We start from the raw sequence: 17,789 nt of genomic DNA, 5'->3' as shown, positions 1-17,789 counted from the left end.
ATGCCAGAAAATAATAGTTTGGGTTGTTCTGTAACTGAAAACTGAGCTTTTCCATAACCTTGGGTTCAGTTGTGCCAGGGAAATGTACTGCAGAGAGGGGGGAGGCCCTCCCACCAGCCACTGCAGAAAACTGTGGAGGTCAGGTATGGCCCAGGAATGTGGTTGTAATCCTTTTTGGATAGGGGAGACCATTTAGCTTGCAGGGTGACATTGGAATTATTACTCCTTTCATGGGAGAGAGATTATGGCCATGTGGTTTTCCTTTCAAATTCAGGTTTTGGTTTCCATTTACAAGCAGTTCTTGTAAACAGAGCCTCTCTGCTTCATTTTTGCTAAAAGGCTTCTTGTCATAACACTCGGAGGGCTGCTTTATCTTCTTCCCAACCAGCCCAGGTAGCTGGGCAGACTGGGAGCAAGCTGCCCTTGCTTGGCGGTCCCATCTGCAGCAATGGCTTTGAAGTAAATCGAAGTGGATCACATCACTCCAGGCCACCAGCAGTAGTTTGATACCAGTTTCTAAGGGGCTGAGATAGTGTGGTGATGGGTGACTTAACACAAGCCTGGATGAAATGTTAGCAGATTGATGTATCTGGGTGGTTGGGGTCGTGGTCATAGTCATGGTCTTGGTCATGGCAGAAGGGAGCAGCTCTGCAGTGCCACCCCATGAGAGCTGCCATAGTGTGTCCCACTTTTAGAAGACAGTCACCTGGGAGCACCAAGAACAGAAAGTAGGTCAGCACCTCAGGAGCTCTGTGCAGTCATGCAGGAGGGAGATGCTGAAGCTCTGTGCAGACCAAGTTCTGCCCTTGCTTTCAGTTGAATGTTGCCTTTATTTTTTATTTCTTCCACAAGCCCTTCCTTTGGGGATCTCACGCCAGACCCTCTTTTTCCTACTGGCCCACAGGGATGAATGCAGGGAGGCTGAGCTGGGAGCAGCAGGTAATCTCTCGCACACTGCGTGGTGCAGCTGCCAAGCTCCCTCTGTGTCCTATGCACATCAGCCAGCCCCAGCTCTGCCGACATAGGGTTCTGGGTGCAATTCCTCAGCTCTTTAGGAACATCCTGCTGAATCCAGGACAGGCAGATCTCTGGGGCACCATGCACATGGTGCAGTCTGGCATGCAGCAATGATTCAGTTTTGAACCACACTGTGGATCCCTCTGTGTTGTATAAGAGTTTTGACCACCTCTGTGCTTTTCTGTGAAATGATGCACTTCTCTTGCTTGCCTTTCTGAATTAGACACTCCTACATCAACCTCTCCTTGCTCAGCGAAAGCCATCAGCATTTCCAGAGATGATCCTCAGTGTGCATTGCTGGCTGATGGCATTTGTTTCCTCCCTCTGCATTTCTAAGTAGCAAAGAATGTATAAGTAAATGATGATCTGGGAAGGGATCATTAATGGAAAAAATAACTTGAGCAAGATTTGATAAAAATGCTGCTTTGATTTCAATCTCATGGGTTACAAGCATTTCCTGCAGGCCAGTGGGAATTGGAAAACTGTCTTCGTGGGACTTTGAAATCTTAGAAATTTCCAAAGTGAGACAATCCCTGAGCCTGTCGCAAAACCTCAGGCAGCAGTCAAGTCTTATCCTAGTCAGAAGCTATTTTAGATGGTGCGCCCAGCAGAACCAAACCCAGTTTGCAGAAGGGCTGGAGCAGCAGTGTGATTTTTGTCAACCTGCCGCTGCCTTGAGCAGGTCAATATGGTCTCAACTTGTGGATTTAAAATCCATAGAGGGATTGCTGTGATCTTTTAACAAGCCGTGTTAATGAAAGGAGATTAACCCCTATTATTATGAGTTAAATCCAGGGTGAAGGCATTAAACTGAACCAAAAATCTGTGCTGCTGGAGAAGTCCAGGAGTAACTCCTGAATGTGTGAAGTGTTTAGTTGTGCTCGGATCTAAACCAGACCTGCTCTGAGGAGGGTCCCTTATCTCTGCTTCTTTTCCCTTCCTGGCTGAGTGATGGACCAGAGCCGTCAGGTCCAGCACCCCTACTGTGCCATGCTGTGGTTGTCATCCGAATTGCTGGGTCTGTGCAGGTGGGGATGCCATAAGTATCCCTGTGTGCTTTGCAAGGCTCAGAGGATGAAATGGAAAAATAAAGTCAAAGGATGTAGTTTAGGTGGCCCCCCCAAACACCTGTGCTTGGGTTTCTGGGATTGGTCACTACTGATGCAGGAGCACTGCTTCTCAATGCAGAACTGAAACCCTTCTTGGTACTTTTTTCCTCACAGTTAGTAATTTCCTGAAGCAGTGCTATTGTTAGCTTTTCCCCCACACACAGTGGAATGTTTTTCACCAAAAACAAAAAAGGAAAGGAAAAATAAAAAGAAGAAGAAGAAGAAATTCTGCAGCTCAAAGCCTGGTTGTCCTTGAGGCTGCAGGATGAGTTCATGGGTTCACTGCTGCAGCTGGAAGATGTGTTCACACATCAGCTGGGTTCTGCATGGTGCTCCTGGGCTGCCTGGTCAGTCACACTTAATTGCTAATTAGCTAGGAATTATGATAATGAGCATAAAAAACTGTTTATTCTAAATGAGACTTCCCAAGGGGAACAGCCTCCTCGGTGACTGGAGAAATGCAAAGCAAGCCCAAGGAAACGCCAGGGCACTGTGGTTTTTGGCAACAGATGATAAACATTTCTTAGTGGATGGAGTAGAGCGTGTAATTTACTGCCCAGCTCTAAAGAGAGCTGTCGTGACTATTTTGCTCTTCTGTGCCACCGCTGTCAAAATGCAACAGTGAAATCTCCTCAGAAACATCAGCTCAGAAAAGCTGATGGTTTTGTAAGTGGTGGTGTAAAACTTCTGGGCTTTATCTGTGGGAAGTGAATTCATCACCTTTATAAGATCTCAGATATTCCCTTACCGGCTTCATTGCTTGTGGAGGGGCAGGGAGCCCTTGCCCACCCTTCTGTGGGTGACAGCGGTGGTGGGATCAGTCACCTCTTCACTGCATTTCTGCAGCATCCCACTGGGAGATACGAGTCCCCAAGGTCATAGAATGTGGAGAGCACATCTGCACAGAGCAGGGCCGGGCAATGATTGGGCACAGCGGGGGATGCAGGCACTCATCCCATTGACAGGTCCATGTTAACACATTAATCGCTGGCTCAGGTGTTGGAAAAACACAGGGGAAAAATGTCCCTGAGAGCTTCAAGGAGCTCTGAAAGAGAACATGGTGCACTGGGAATGGTGATCCATTTAAATTCATACAACAGTAAACTTACAAACACATGAAAGGTTCAGCACTTGCCAATTAAGCAAAACCAGTGTTAATGCATGCATATGTAATGTCTCTCTGCTGCAACTTTAATAACATACAGCCGTCTGGTTTGTTATTTTTCTGGGTCTGATTCTAGAGGGGTTTCCATGGAGGCCCAAATGCTGTGATGTTCTGCTGAAGCAACATCGTCCCAGCTGGAGAATAGGAGCAAGGAGGTGACCTCCTCCTGTTGGTTGTGATACAGGCTTCTTTTTTGTGTCATTTATTTCCATGCACCCCCCTTCCATCCCCACCACCACCACCACACACACACACACACACACACACACACACACCCTGCAAAGCAAGGAAATGGTGAAATACAGATTAAAAACTCAGGTAACCCTGCAGAAAATGGGGACATGAAAGCCCAGGAAGTCTGGAGATGTGCTGTGCCATAGTCAGGTTGAGCACTCAGTGGAAGTGCCTTTTCCGTTCCACTGAGCAGAGGAACCTGCAGTCAGTCAGCGTGGTGGGGTGAATTTGGGGTGAATTTGAGATGAATTTCAGGTGCTTCACAGAAAATCATGTATAACTGTAATGAAGAATGAGATGGCGCTGACTATCCTGATGACAATATGATGATGTGGAAAACTCTGCCCCGGTCCACGTGTATCTGCCTTCCATGTCCTGTCTTAGCTCTGGCTTGAAAATATATTTGGATTGGGGATTCTTCTTTTGGCCATGGTTTGCATAAAGATTTGGGATTGTGGTCTTTGCCAGAGACACTTTGGTGTCAGTCTAGTGAAAATAATGACACATTTCTGCCATGAAAGTTGAAGAACAAGGGCTCATTTGGTGGTAAATTTAAGGATTTAACTGAACAGTCTGAGAAAGCTAAGAAAGGAGCAATCAGCTTTCTTGGACATCTCTTGATGTTGAGCTTAGTTTCTATTTACAGCCCTCATACTCCAGTGGTTAACATAATGGAAGTGAAAACATATTATTACCACTACCAGTAATAATTAGACATGCGGAGAGCTCCAGAAATCCCAGTCAGAGAAAAACATGTAAAACTACACATTTCTAAATGAAGGCATAGGTTTTATTTGAAGGGAAAGCACAGGGTTCCGGGCCAGAAATCACCACATGAGTTCTCAGAAAGGGCCACAGCTCCACGTGTAAGTAGGAGCGAGTAAGATTGTTTTCCACTTCTTGACTTCCTGTACGTGATGACATTGGTTCCTGCTGAGCAGGGCTCACTCTTCTGCTCATAATGCAATTGCAAACTTAATCTGGGGTGATGTATTCTGCATATCTTACCTGCCTTTCATTTGCCTTCAGTTATTGCAGCTCATCCACAGAAGGGTCTGTGTGAGCAATGATAGAAGGCTCAACAAATTTATTCTGAATCATTATCTGCTGTCGTGATGGGTAATAGATACTGGATTTCTGCTAGTATTGCAATTAATTTAAATAAGAACCATATGCCCAAAGCCAGAGCCTTGGAGATAAGTCAGACATCTGGCTGAGATTCCGTGTTTAGGAATGTAAGTGGTGCAGATGGTGAGACTGCAATACACACTGTGCCTGTTGGGTTGTAGTAGTGATAAATGCACTTCATTAGGTAGAAAAAGGGGGAAAAGTCAGAACAAAGAGGTGAATTTTCCTGAGGAATGTGGGTGATAGTCATTTCAGTTTGGAGTATGAGGCTTTCCATGTATGTGTCTGGGGGAGTCTGCTTTACACCACGAGCCAAACTTTTACTCCAAATAGAGTGTGCCAGATATAATATAACACTTTCAGACAACTTTGTAGAATCAGATTGATATCTCAGGCTGTAAAAATGTTCAGTTTTCTTCCTTTGAGTGCTTTGGGAATAAAAAACCAACTTGTGAACAGCGTAGGGAACAAAACAGTTCCTTTTATTCTGCATAAAATATTACTTCCAATGAATGCATTGGTGTGAACTGTGGCTCGGAGGCATCTCACAGGTGCTGCATAGAAATGAACTGGAGGGAATTCAGCAGCAAAACAAACTGATGCAATTTGTATATTCTGAGAGGAAAGGACGTGTGAAGTCCGTAATAGTAATGCTGTCTTTGCTGATACTGTTTTAACCTCAGGTCTTAATTTAATGTTGTCTCTGAAGGGTAACGCAGACCAGCACCATGACCTTCACTGGGGATAGCTCTTTTTGAAGACAACCTGTTCTTATGAGGGAGAGCTAAGATTAACTTGGGGAAGGCTAAAGTGACTGTTACCCAACATCATGCTGGTTAGGGCAAATCAGACGAAAAAGTGCATTACCCCCTTGTCTCAGAGACTTCTTTTGCAGTTGGTCTACATTATATTTACTAAAGTAAAGCTTCGACTTGAAAATGTAACAATGGTCATAGCAAAAAACACTTCAGAAGACCAGAAGCTTGCTTTAGGTGGAGGTGACAGCTCTCTTCTGTCACTGGGGTTGTGACTGTCCAATGGATTTAAGTAGTCCATCCATGTGGAATCTGCCACTGCTTGTGAGTGGTGACTCTGCCAAGGCCACGACCACAGCTTCCACACTTGGTCAGGTCTACAAGCCATTCATGCTGAAATGCATGAAATTCAGACAGCAAAAATGGATGTTGTACTGAAATGCTGAAATGCGAGGGTTGTTCCAATGATCCCATCATATTTGCCTGTAACTGGAACCAGTCTGCCAGCCTCAGCCCTGGTTTGCACTGGATTTGAAACAGGGAGTATCAGTATAATCAGACATGAAGACATGACCATATTTCACTTGTGATGCCTAATTAACATGAGGATAGATAAAAATGCTGCAAGCCAACAGCAAATTAATTAATCTACTCATTAATTTTAAAAATACATTTAAAGGGGTCTGTTTTTGTACCAGTGATATCAAACTGACAGCTAGAAGCATCGCTTGCTACTTTGCATACATCTCAATAGAATATTAAAATTGGACAGCTTGTTAGGAGAATGCCAAGCTCTATTTCTTTACATGTCATCATTTATTTTTTAATATGTGAAGTGAAATTAAAGCTTATCAGTTCATCAGTTTTTATTGCTACCAAGCAATAAGAAAATACATTTTCCAGGTGAAGCACATACCTTCACCACACACAGCACTCTGGGCCAAGTCCTTATGGTTTGCTTTCTCTCATTCAGGCTAATTCACCTAACACCACTTCTTTCTTCCCAGGCAACGCGAGTTTGGCAAGGTCACAGATCCTGACCACGCAGTTTTCCTTTCACAGTGCTGGTCTGTTTAGATGAGTAAAGGATGTAACGTTTTTAAAGCTGGGTGGCATGGGGGCTCGCTGTTGTTTTCCAGTATCAAGCAGTGAGAAGTTATGCAAGTTTCTTCCCAGAAGCCAGAAGCCTTGAGACCCCCCGGTCACAAGTGCTCCCCACCACTGCAGGATCTCCTCACTGCCTGTCTGATGATGACTTGGATTTGTGGCATTGCCCCTCTGTCCCTTGTGTGTCCCAGAGGTGTTTCTTTCTTGCCTTCAGGTCTCCATTCCAGCAGCCCTCCTGTATCTCTGCTTTTCCTCATGCTCTTTTCATCCATTGCATATTTCCTAAATGAAAGAAATAAAGAAGAGTGCCTCTTTGTCCCATCAGGCATCACATGAGAGCCCATCCCCAGTTCTGGTGCAGTGGATTGGAGGGAAGGCTGGGGCTGGAGGTCAAAGGATGGCTGTGATGAGCATGCAAACAGTGAGCAGTCAGGGTGGGTGGCTGCAACCTCCAGCGAAACATATGGCAAAATAGATTTGTTGCATGTCATCATAAAAACCATGAGTTCAACCTCAGTAGGTTATTCTGGGCTGAGATCCTCTTCCAGCATTCATACGCGGAATGCATGGGGGGAAGCAGCAGCTGGTGTCAGAGTTAAATTAGGCAATAGGAAGTGTGCTTGGGCTGCGGTTTGCTGGGTTAGGAGACGACATGGTTGCTCATACAATTAGTATGTGGCTGATGGGTAATAGACACCAAGTTCAGCCTCTGTCTCACAAGCTGAGCTGAGTGTGGGGCAGAGCGTAGTGAAGAAGTGGAAGGAAGTTTCAGAACATTTTGCTTTTATTTTTAAGAATGGCCTCCTGACACCAGCCTGCTCATGAACTACAGAAGTGTGGGATGCACCGTTGGGTGGAGGGTATGGCACGAATTGCACGCACCACGCTGCAGTCCCTGCAGCCCTGTTGTTGGCAGGAAGAAGTGCTGGATTACAACCCAGCGCCTGCCATTTTTAACAGAGAAGCTAACCAAAGTGCCACATCAATACACTGCTTCATGAACTTTCCAAGCCTTGAATGAGACAAGAGCAGTGCGGGCACCGTGCTGCATCCCAGCAGCAGCAGCAGCAGATACCAAGTGCTCTCGTGACAACATATAAATAACAGCTTGCTCCAGCAATGTTTGTCTGCTGAGTGAATTGCTTCAGGATTTGCTCCATCTTCCCTGCCTTGCAAAAAATAACCTGCAGATGTGTGCCTCTAAAAATAATCCTTGGTGTTGTGGCTGTGGTGCAGTGCCACTGCATAATTCAGCAGTTTCATACTGTGTTCTTTTAGAAGCAAATCTTTTCCACACACTAGAAGCGGCTGATGGAAACAGATCCTATCCTAACTGAGGCTGCTCTGTACGTAGAGAGCATTTTGCTATCATATCTGTAGACAACAAACATAGATCTGGCTTACGATCATGTTATGTTAAGAACTATTCCTTTCCTTGTCCAATTCATTAAGTCTGTGTACTTAATAAGCAGTTTCAGCTTTTACAAGGTCTTCTGTGGGAACAATAAAAGAGAGGGGAAGAGGAGAGAAACATCTGGATCCATGAAATGCTCTTGAAATAGTATCTTTTTTAGTGTCTTACAGAGATTTCCAAGGGCTTACATTAAGAAGTTAATTCCATTGCTGCTGATGATGTTGAAAGCATATTAGAAGTACAATTTTGACTTGGTCTTGTTGCCTAGATGGAAATCAGAGTTGGCCCACTCTTTTGCCTGAAAGTACATTCGTGACAAATAGCGTTGTTTGTTTTTCATTCAAGTTCTACTACTTTTCTCTCTTTTTTATTTTCCCCTTTAAAATTTTACTGTGAAAATGAAGAGAAAGATAAGACAATGGGAGGGGGCTGAAGCTGCAATCCCATCACAGTTTTGCAAATCACTTCTTTTCTCTTCCTTCTTTTTTTTTAATCCTCTTCTTTCTTGTTCAGACTTGTCTGTTTTCCCATGTCTTTACTATGTCTTTACAAATATCTGCTTGTGGTGGTGTTTGATTTGGTCACCTACAGTTCTGTATACCTACCAGAAAAGTAGAGCAGGGCCTGGAGCACATCATGCTGGAGAGGAGCCCAGCTGAAGAGGAGCGAGCACTGGGGCTACCTAATGGAGTGCTGTAGGGAAGGGAAAGCCAGACCTTTGTCAGAAGTGCACAACAAAAGGATATGTGACCAGAGCTGTGAGTGCAGCAGGAGGGGTTGTAGGTAGGTAAAAAGGAAAAGATGCACAATTAGTGGCTCTGTGCTGAAGCTCCTGGGTAGGTGAGACAGTCTCCACACTTGATGACATCCATCTGGAAGGACTTCTGAGCATCAAACCCTCCTTGAATCAGGTGCTTTCTGTGGGTTCCTTTCTATGCTGCGAATCTATTCTTCTAATGTTATGCTGATTCTTTTGCCTTGGATTTCTGTCTGCTTCCTATAAGATGGCTTAAGTCTTGACTTGAGAAATCCCCTTGGCTGAAGCTGAAGCAGGGTCATGCCCTTTGTGACTCTAAGCCAGTACTGGAAGGATAAAAACCCTTTTCCATAAGTGGTTGTTAAGCACCCTTATGTGATTCATGGAGTATAAAATTAGATGGCTATTCTTTTTCAGTCTTACAAAGCGTGTGTGTTGAAGACAGGAGACATTTAATAACCCTTGCTGTTAGATGGTATAGAGAGTGTTCAGGAAATGATTTGTAACCTTTTTCTTGCATTGAAACAGAAAGGTTGTTGCTAATTACTGTGATTTCCTTTTAAAAAAAGTGTTTATTGTCAAGGCGAAACAGACTTTTGGATTGCAGCCATTTGATTTGTCAGCTTTTTGGCTTTGATAAAAGCAGAGAAGTGAAAGTTTATTGCCCCTTAACTTTCAGGCACTGAGGTGGTCAGAGAAAAACAGAGACAAGCTCGAGCACATCTCAGAAGTCAAACTGGAGAAGATTTATCTGTGAGATTTCAGATCATGCACAGCAGTGTCCTGTTTGATTTTGTTTTCATCACCAGGTGGGAAAGACCAGAGTACTCAGTGGAATGTTGGGTTTACTTCTCCTATGCACTATGAGGAAGCAAATAGTGCATGATGGGGACCAGGCCTGTGCGATGCAGTCTTGTTGAAATTGCCCTGTCCACGCTGGAGATCACAAACACAAGAGGTCTTGCTTTAGTGACCCTTTGTGCCTGTGTTTTCCCCATTAATCTGTCATAAAATGGTACATCCTCTGTAACTGTATGTCAAGAGATGTCCTAGAATCATAGAATGGCTTGGATTGGAAGGGACCCCAAGGATCACCAAGTTCCAAAACCCCTGCCACAGGCAGGGCCACCAGCCTCCACATTTAATACTAGACCAGGCTGCCCAGGGCTTCATCCAACCTGGCCTTGAACACCCTCAGGGCTGGAGCATCCTCAGACTCTCTGAGCAGCCTGTTCCAGCACCTCACCACTCTCTCTGTAAAGAACTTCCCCTCACATCCAATCTAAACCTTCCCTGTCCCTTCAGCATGAGGTAGAGCTTCCATACCTAGTGGTCACCATGACACCCACGCTGTGTTGATGTCATCTCGACATGGGTAACCAGTGTAGAGAACAAGGTTTTCACAACTGCATCTTTCCTAAATTATTTTCCATGGTATTTGACTTTCCTAAAAGCTGATGTCTTTGTGCCTGGCTCTGTGCAGTCCTAGACTATTAAAATCACGAGCTGGGATTATTTGCTTGCTTCCTTCCCAGAGCTGAATTTCAAAAACCATCACAAATTTTCCCTTATACTTGAAAATTGTTTCTCAGATACGTATTTCACATGAAAAGCTGTGGTTATATCTGTGTGTGCCCGTGGGCATAGGTGGCTGACATATCTATGGGGTGAGCAGACTTCAGTCAAACCCTGAACCCACCCAAACACAGACCAAGTTACTAGCTTCCCTGAGTCCTGTTTGGAGAACTAGTTTTAGAAACCTACCTCCTTGCATTAGTTTCTGTGATGAGCTTTTCTGTGCACGCATGCAGAGAATGTGCTTGCCTTTCACTGTTTATCAAAACACATTTATTAGACATTGCTAATGCAGCATTTTCATGACCATGTTGATGATAGATACTACATAAATGGGACTGGGTTGGACTGCATTCAGTCTGAGAGCTTGCCAGAGATTTATTGCTGTTTGACTCTGGCAACTGAGCACAAGCCCTGCCACCAGCCAGCGTAGTTCCTGCAGCACGGTGCTACCTTTGCCTTCCTTCTAAAGGAAGTTATTGCTCTGCATCTCTCTCTCAGGGGCATTTGGTCAGGAGTTCGAGCCACAACATGACAGCTGTGGGAGCCAAGGAGCAAGATAGATCTGCTATGATCAGAGTGGTAGAAGCGTTAAGGTTGGAAAAGACCACTGAGTCCATCTAGCCCAGCAGTCCTGTGTTCTGGCTCACCTTTGCGTCCATCCATTGCTGAACATGAACCGTCTGCAGGGGGTGCTGTTTATGGGGCTGGGAGGAAATCTGGCAAATAGTCTTGAGGTGGATGGAAAAAAAAAGCCATTTGCTCACTTTTTTTTGCTTTCAATCTCAAAGCGGTGAGTTGTTTTAAAATACGGGCTTAGTTTTAGATCATTTTAACTGAGATATAGGAGAATGCTTGTATTAACAAATGCAAAGCACAGAATCACAGTATCGTAGAGGTTGGAAGGCGTTTCTGGAGATCATCTGATCCAACTCCTGCTGAAGCAGGTCCCCCACAGTAAGCTGAGCAGGAAATAAAATGTTTTTGTGAAGATGTGTTATACTCTTCCAGCTCATTAGACCGCTGCATTATTTACTCTTTCAGCTCATCAGACTATACATTGCATGCAAACCGTGCCATCTTCGCACTAAATTCATTTGTTTTTTTTCTTCCCTTCAAGTTTCACACCTGTCAAACATCAGTTTGATTCTGCAAAAATCCATTCCAGTTTCATCCCTGAAACTAAACAAAATCATTTTCTTGGGTCAACGCCAAACAATAAAAGAAATTTGTTAGAAAGGAGCGTAAGACAATGCTGACAGCATGTATATAAAGCTGAGGCTAAGCAGATGAGTCTCATCAAAAGTCTTTTATTTAATCATTCTGCTATTTTTGTCACGCTGTCTAGCAACAAACCACATGAGCATTCCTCTGCATTAAGAAAAGAAAAAGAAAAAATCAAAATCCAAGAGAAAAGGGAGGAGAGTACACCTCAGTGCTGAGGGAACCAGCTATGGTGAGATGGTCTCATCTATGTAAAATGCATCAGAAATGACTTTCCCAGTGTCCACGGAGGTAATTACCTTTTGAAGTCACTGGTGGCAGAAACAGGGCCCAAGGGAACAGCATGGAGCTGTGCCAGGACAGGGACAGGAGTTAGGGAAAGGCTCTGCCCCAGGAGGTGATGGGCATGGAACAGGCTGCCCAGGGCAGTGGGCATGACTCTGAGCTGCCAGAGCTCACGCAGTGTTGGATGCTGCTCTCAGACATTGGTTTTGGGGCCAGGAGCTGGGCTCAGTCATCCTTGTGAGATCCCTCCAGCTCAGAATGTTCTGTGATTTTAGAAACCTAGGAAAGGACAGCGATCGGCCAAAACTTACCCTGCACTGAAAAGTCCTGAAGTAATCCCTATGGGATGAACTCTGAGGACTGCTGGCCACCTTTCCCCCAAACTCTGCTGTTTTGCTTTGTGTGCATTCTTCAGTTGTGTGGAGCTCTCCAAGACCCACCATTACCCATGCAGGGTGAAGCATTTCTTGCACCCCTTCAAGTCATTTTGCACTGCTTCAGAGAGAAATGAGTTTCACAAACAGAGAGCTTTGCAGACACAGTGGATCATCCCATCTATATGGAAGGTCCCTTCTGAGAAAGGAACCGCCGTTTCTGCTCTATAAAAACTCTCCTTGACCGTAAAAAAGATGACATACATCAGCACTTGGAGCAGCTGCAAGGGGAGTCCATAAACAATACACTACAATAAAGAGCAGCCAGAGGTCATGTCTGAGAGCATCCAAAAGCATCAACCAGAGCTGCCCCGGGCAAGACCTGGCACAGGTCCCCAGAGTCATTCAGCAGAGGTGTTTGCCAGAAGAGGATCTGGTTCCTGGCTCACGTTCACAACAGAGGAGCCCAGGAATTGTATATCTTATCAAGGACTGCCCATTAACAATAAGTAGAATGGAACTCCATTTATTGCATCTGTCCTTATAACCAGAGCTGAGCAAAAAGCAGATAGCAGGATTGTGGGGTTGATTTTTTCTTTTTAAGAAGAGAACAGTGATGTATGATTACAGTTATTGGGCTGCAGGAGCTAGTGAGAAACATGACCGAGATTCACACAATTACTGGATATCTGAGCTCCAGAAAAACCACTTACGTGCCTGCAGTGATTTGCACCCAGAGGTCTGAGCGTCAGCTTTGCTGGTGAAGGTGGGTCTCTGTGGCTGGTTGGGCAGATATTGCTTTATTCTCTTCATTAAGAGAAATAGAGCAGCACATATATGCCTACTGTGCTCACAGGCGATACTGCACCACCTAGGCAGTGCAAGACGTGCACTGTACCCTGTGCTGTTCACTGGGGGCAGTAAGGCTGGTGTCAGATCTTGCCTTGCACTCGGGGTGAACATAAACAATCTCTTTACAAAACTATGAAAAAGGGCTAAGTCTGGAAATCGTGGCAAAGTGTGTGCTGAGTGAGCGTCTGCAGGAAGGCCATCCTGTCTTACTCAAGATTTCGGTATGTATCCCACGGAAAGGCAAACAAAAATCAAGCACGCTGCTTCAGTTTTACACCATCTTGCCATAAATCTACTCTCTGTGTGAACTGTGGCAAAACTTCATGCAGCTACTGAGCTTCTGCCTAAATGCATCCGCACTGCAGATGGGTTTTGTCCATACGTGTTTTGACAGACAGACCTGGCTGGCATTTAAATTCTGTGTAACATACAGGGAAAAAAAGGTGGAGGAGGGGAGAGGGTATTTTTTTTTTAAGATACCTTGTTGACTTTCTTGCAGAGCTGATCGTCTCCGGGAAGATAACTGTTGTATTTTCTATTTGCATTTTTGCTGCATTGTGTATTTCCGCAAGTCAGGATGATGAAACACAACACCAAGGCAGGCCCAACAAGGAGCCTCTCCAACAAAGTCCACGTACTGCAATTAAATGCATCCATGCATTTGACATCTTTAGCAAGGACTTCCTTGACATGTTATTTTCATTTGAAGTGATAAATAAATGAGATTGTATGAAGTTCTGGGTTTCCCACTCCTACCTTTCTCTCTGTTTTTCCCCCACCCTTATTTTCTTTTTTTTTTCAATCTCTTCTGCTGAAGTCAAGCTCTGTAGTCACTGCCACTCTACTATTGACAGATGCAGGGTAATTCTCAATTCTTTCAATTGCTATCCTGCCATTATTTGCACTTCCAGTATATTCCAGCTGTGACAGTGCCCAAAATCTTCCCTCTTTCCCACAGCTGTGTTTTCCTGGCTCAGCGTTTCCCAGTCTCCGTGGCACCGCCACTGGTGTCCCAGCACAGACCAAGAGCTGGGCTGCGGGTGGTGGCAGCCCTGCACCAGGTGGAAACAATTATGGGAAGGGTTCCTGGTCTGCACTGCTTGAATTACTGCTGATAGCACCCAGATAAGCTAATTTAATAAAGCAGTGGCATAATAAAGTCACATTCCTGCCTGTCTGGGGCGATGCTATCAACCAGCTACGTGGAGCTGGGGGCTGTGCCAGTGCATTGGTGTGTTGGGCACAGGAAGGACAAGTGGAAAGCTCAAGAGAGTGATATCCTCCCAGATGTGTTTATTGGTATAAAACACTTGACCCTAAACCAAAACCTGTTGGGACACTCTCCTCCTTCCAACAGCCGAAACTCCCTGTTAAAAGCTGTAAAAGTCCAGGGTTCCTCCTTTCAGAAACGAGCCTTAACGTTAATGAAGCAACTTAATTTTCCCATGGTTCCGTACTTCAGAGACTGGTCTTCTTGCCCAGCTGTGTATGTGTTGGTGTTTGCTGCATGCCCACATGCACGGCTGATTAGCAACTGCTGAGCTGAAAGTTATTCAGTAGCTAAAATTATCAGTGGGGACCCTCTCTTTCCTTGCAGTCTGCGTAATGAGATCGCTGCCGTGCAACGTTGATTAGACATGTCAACCTGCAGCTGGATGTCTGAAAATGAGTATTGCTATTAAAATGCCTTTGCTAATGATCAGCACATGTGTCCATCATTTTGACAGATTTCTCCTCAGGAATGTGGAAAGCATGCAGGAATCCCAAGGTTGCGAAGTCATGTTCAGGGAAACGGGTATTGGTGTATTGTATTTCCTCTGAGTTAACCCTAAAGTGGCAGTTTCCTTGGCAAAATCATGCTGATGGCTAAAACTCACTGCTGAGAGCAGGCGGTGCTCAAAGAGATCCATAGTCCTGAACTGGGAACTGAGTGTGATGGGGAATTATCTTCTGGAGCGTAAGCCTGAGAACAGGGCATCCGTCCTCTGTAACATTTCTTTTGCTGTGATTTAAAGCTTTCATTGTGTAGAAAAAAAGTATCAGGTGTTTGGAGAAAATATTTCTAGGTCTCCATATCAGTTAATCAATTTAACAATAGGAAAACCGAAAGCTGGGTGATTTGAGAGGAGAGGGGCAGCTCCAGCAAAGTGCCCAGCCACGAGCCCTCCGCAGGAGCAGGCCACACGCTGAGCTCTGCATGTTCTGCCCAAGGCACACCGTGGCTTTTCAGGGACCTCAGCCTGGGCACTAGGTGGGAATTCCCAGGGAGAAGGGAAGAAATGGTGACAGCTGTTGCTCCTATTTCTTTTGTTTCAGTTGTCACAACCCACAGCCCAGAATCTCATGGTCCTCATCTCCCATCTCCCAGCCCTCTCTTTATCAGCCTCCCTTCCTTCTGCAGACAGAAGGAGACGAATGTGCACTTGGAAAACCATCGGCATGGCTCGTGGCGTATGAACAGCCTCCCCGGTGCACCTTTGAACCCATTCCTCCTGCATTTGTTTGTCTTGCAGATAAAACTTCACAGCAGTGTTTGGAGAAAAGTCTAATGAGGGACCACTGTTTGCATAACAAAGCGAGGCTTCCTCTTCAGATGTTCAACCTTCATTAAGCATAATTTATATTCCAGCTAATCTTTGGAAGCGGATAAAATATGGAGCCAAAGTTTGTTTTTACATAGTTTGGAGTAACGCGTTGTTTGTTTTAAGTGGTCAGTTGCAACTGACAGTTGATTTATATTCAACATAATGATGATTTGTGATGGCTGCAGATTGTCGTAGGGAGTGTTGTGTCATTGACTGCCATGGCTTTAGCACTCTTTGACGTAAGTTATTGAGTGAAAGGATAAGAGCAAATGGATGTTTTCAGATATTTCAGCAGATCCGCAAGCATAAAAAATGGTGAATTTGTAAAATACGTGGGCTTTTTCCTCCAGAATCTCATGTTGATGTATTGAATAGCACACTGAATGGTAGCTTGCTTCTCTGGCAAGTCCCAGCCATCACCACTTGGGGCCCTTTGAAGGTCACTGAGCCCCCTGCAGCCAGCAGCTCTTGGGGCGATAAGAGACTCCAATACCCAGCTCTAGTGTGCTGCCTAGAAAGAAAACAGGCTGATACGGCTGATCACAGCTTGGTGCAAACAAATTCATTTAACTTCTCATCACTTAGGCTTTGTTCATACCATAGGCACACTAAAAGGGTCTGATCCTACTGAATCTTCACCGTAAGTTTGGCCTCCTGCTCGTATAAAATGCACTTCTTCACTGCAAATGAAATACTCTATATATTTCACTTATCACCTTCCAGTTTTATTAAAAGATGAGAAATGACTGATAATATTTATCTTGTTTGAACTCCGAGCTGAGCCTTACCCCTTTCTGCAAGTTTACATTGTAATGACAGATGTTTGAAAACACCCTTCAGTGTATCAAGAAAATTACGACCTGGCTTGTGTGCGAGGACAGCACTGAGGTGTGCTGTGTCCTTTCAACAGGGAAAAGCGGGATTTTCAGATGTCTGTGATCCTCTCCAGTTCTCTGTGCAGAGCTACATAGATACTGTGGATTGAGTTGTGGCTTCCCACCTTGTGTTCCTCAGTACTGAGAAAAGCTCAGCATCCTCTGCTGGTTTGGTTCATCACATCCGTAACAATAACCTATCTGCCATTGTTTTTAGAAGAGGCATCAACCCTTAGAGAACAGGATTATTTATTCATTTGTTTTATTTTTCAGGAAAAAATGCTGTAAGGGTTATAAGTTTGTTCTTGGACAGTGCATCCCCGAAGGTATGTGGTTTTGCTGTTCTTACCTTTCCTGTCCCTGTGCATTTGTCTTTCTCTGTGTGCTCTGTTCTCTGTACTGCTTTCTGGGAGAGCGTCCTAATACAACCACAGCCTGGGCTGTGCCGCATGCATCAGCATGGGAAATGTTTCCAAGAAACTGTCATGAAAATAAAAAAATCAGCATCTTCCAAAAGTTTTGTTCAACATGCCAAGCGTTAATCCTCCCCGAGTACATGTGGCTGCACACATCTTGTAACAGGACCTGGTGCAAACACAGAGCCGCATGCTGCTCTTGGCTGTGCATGCAGGAGCAGTCTGTGCATCCAGGAGCTCACGCTCCCCCTGTGGTCTAGCAAGGGAGATTTGGCTTGGAAATGCATGGGGTGACCAGGTGAGTTAGTCCTGCTTTTATGACCTGTTTTCTGGAGGCACCAAGGAGAAAGCATCACCATACCATGCCTCTTCTGTGGGCATGGGGACTGGGAATTGCCTGGGGTGGTTTATGCCACAGTGAGGAGTAAATCTGCCCTCCTGACAGGCTGCCCAGAGGCTTTTCAAAGAGAGTGCTGGGATCCAGTGCTCAGAAGTGGTTAACTGCACATCTCTTTTAAGAAAAAGGCTGAGGTCTGCCTGCCTTAACCATGGTGGAGACCTCTGCCTGGTTGGCCCAGCCGGAGCAGCCATCACTCCTCATATTTTGCTCATCTTGGGTGAAATTGGCTCTGAAGTTGTAGGAGAGGAGGAGCAGCCATGCAGAAGCAAATGGCCAGAGACAGTAAGACATTAAACCTCATTTCCTCCAAAAAACAGGTTAAGCGGGTGGGTGGTGTTGTCTCAGTTTGAGATGGTGATGTTTCAAAAAGAAAAGTGGGAAATGAACAATGTTGGAACATCAGCTGTATTTTGGATTTCAGCCTCCAGACAACAGGGATCGTAAACCAAACTCCTGTCCTACTGTCTTTTTTGTTTGTTTGTTTGTTTCCTTTGTATCTTTGCTGTTGGCTGGAAAC

The 17,789-nt window shown here is 44.9% G+C and overlaps 1 protein-coding gene across 1 annotated transcript in view; it reads left to right on the top strand.

Moving 5' to 3' along the window:
• CCBE1 (collagen and calcium binding EGF domains 1) overlaps nucleotides 1-17,789 on the top strand; it is an 88,865-nt gene that overhangs the window by 47,468 nt on the left and 23,608 nt on the right. The window contains exon 3 of the mRNA XM_072360172.1: nucleotides 16,730-16,782. Coding sequence (XP_072216273.1) covers nucleotides 16,730-16,782 — 53 coding nt within the window. The remainder of the gene's footprint in view (nucleotides 1-16,729; nucleotides 16,783-17,789) is intronic.

Source organism: Excalfactoria chinensis, chromosome Z (assembly GCF_039878825.1).
Source record: "Excalfactoria chinensis isolate bCotChi1 chromosome Z, bCotChi1.hap2, whole genome shotgun sequence".
Classification (NCBI taxonomy): domain Eukaryota; kingdom Metazoa; phylum Chordata; class Aves; order Galliformes; family Phasianidae; genus Excalfactoria; species Excalfactoria chinensis.
This window is presented reverse-complemented; position numbering and strand designations above follow the sequence as displayed.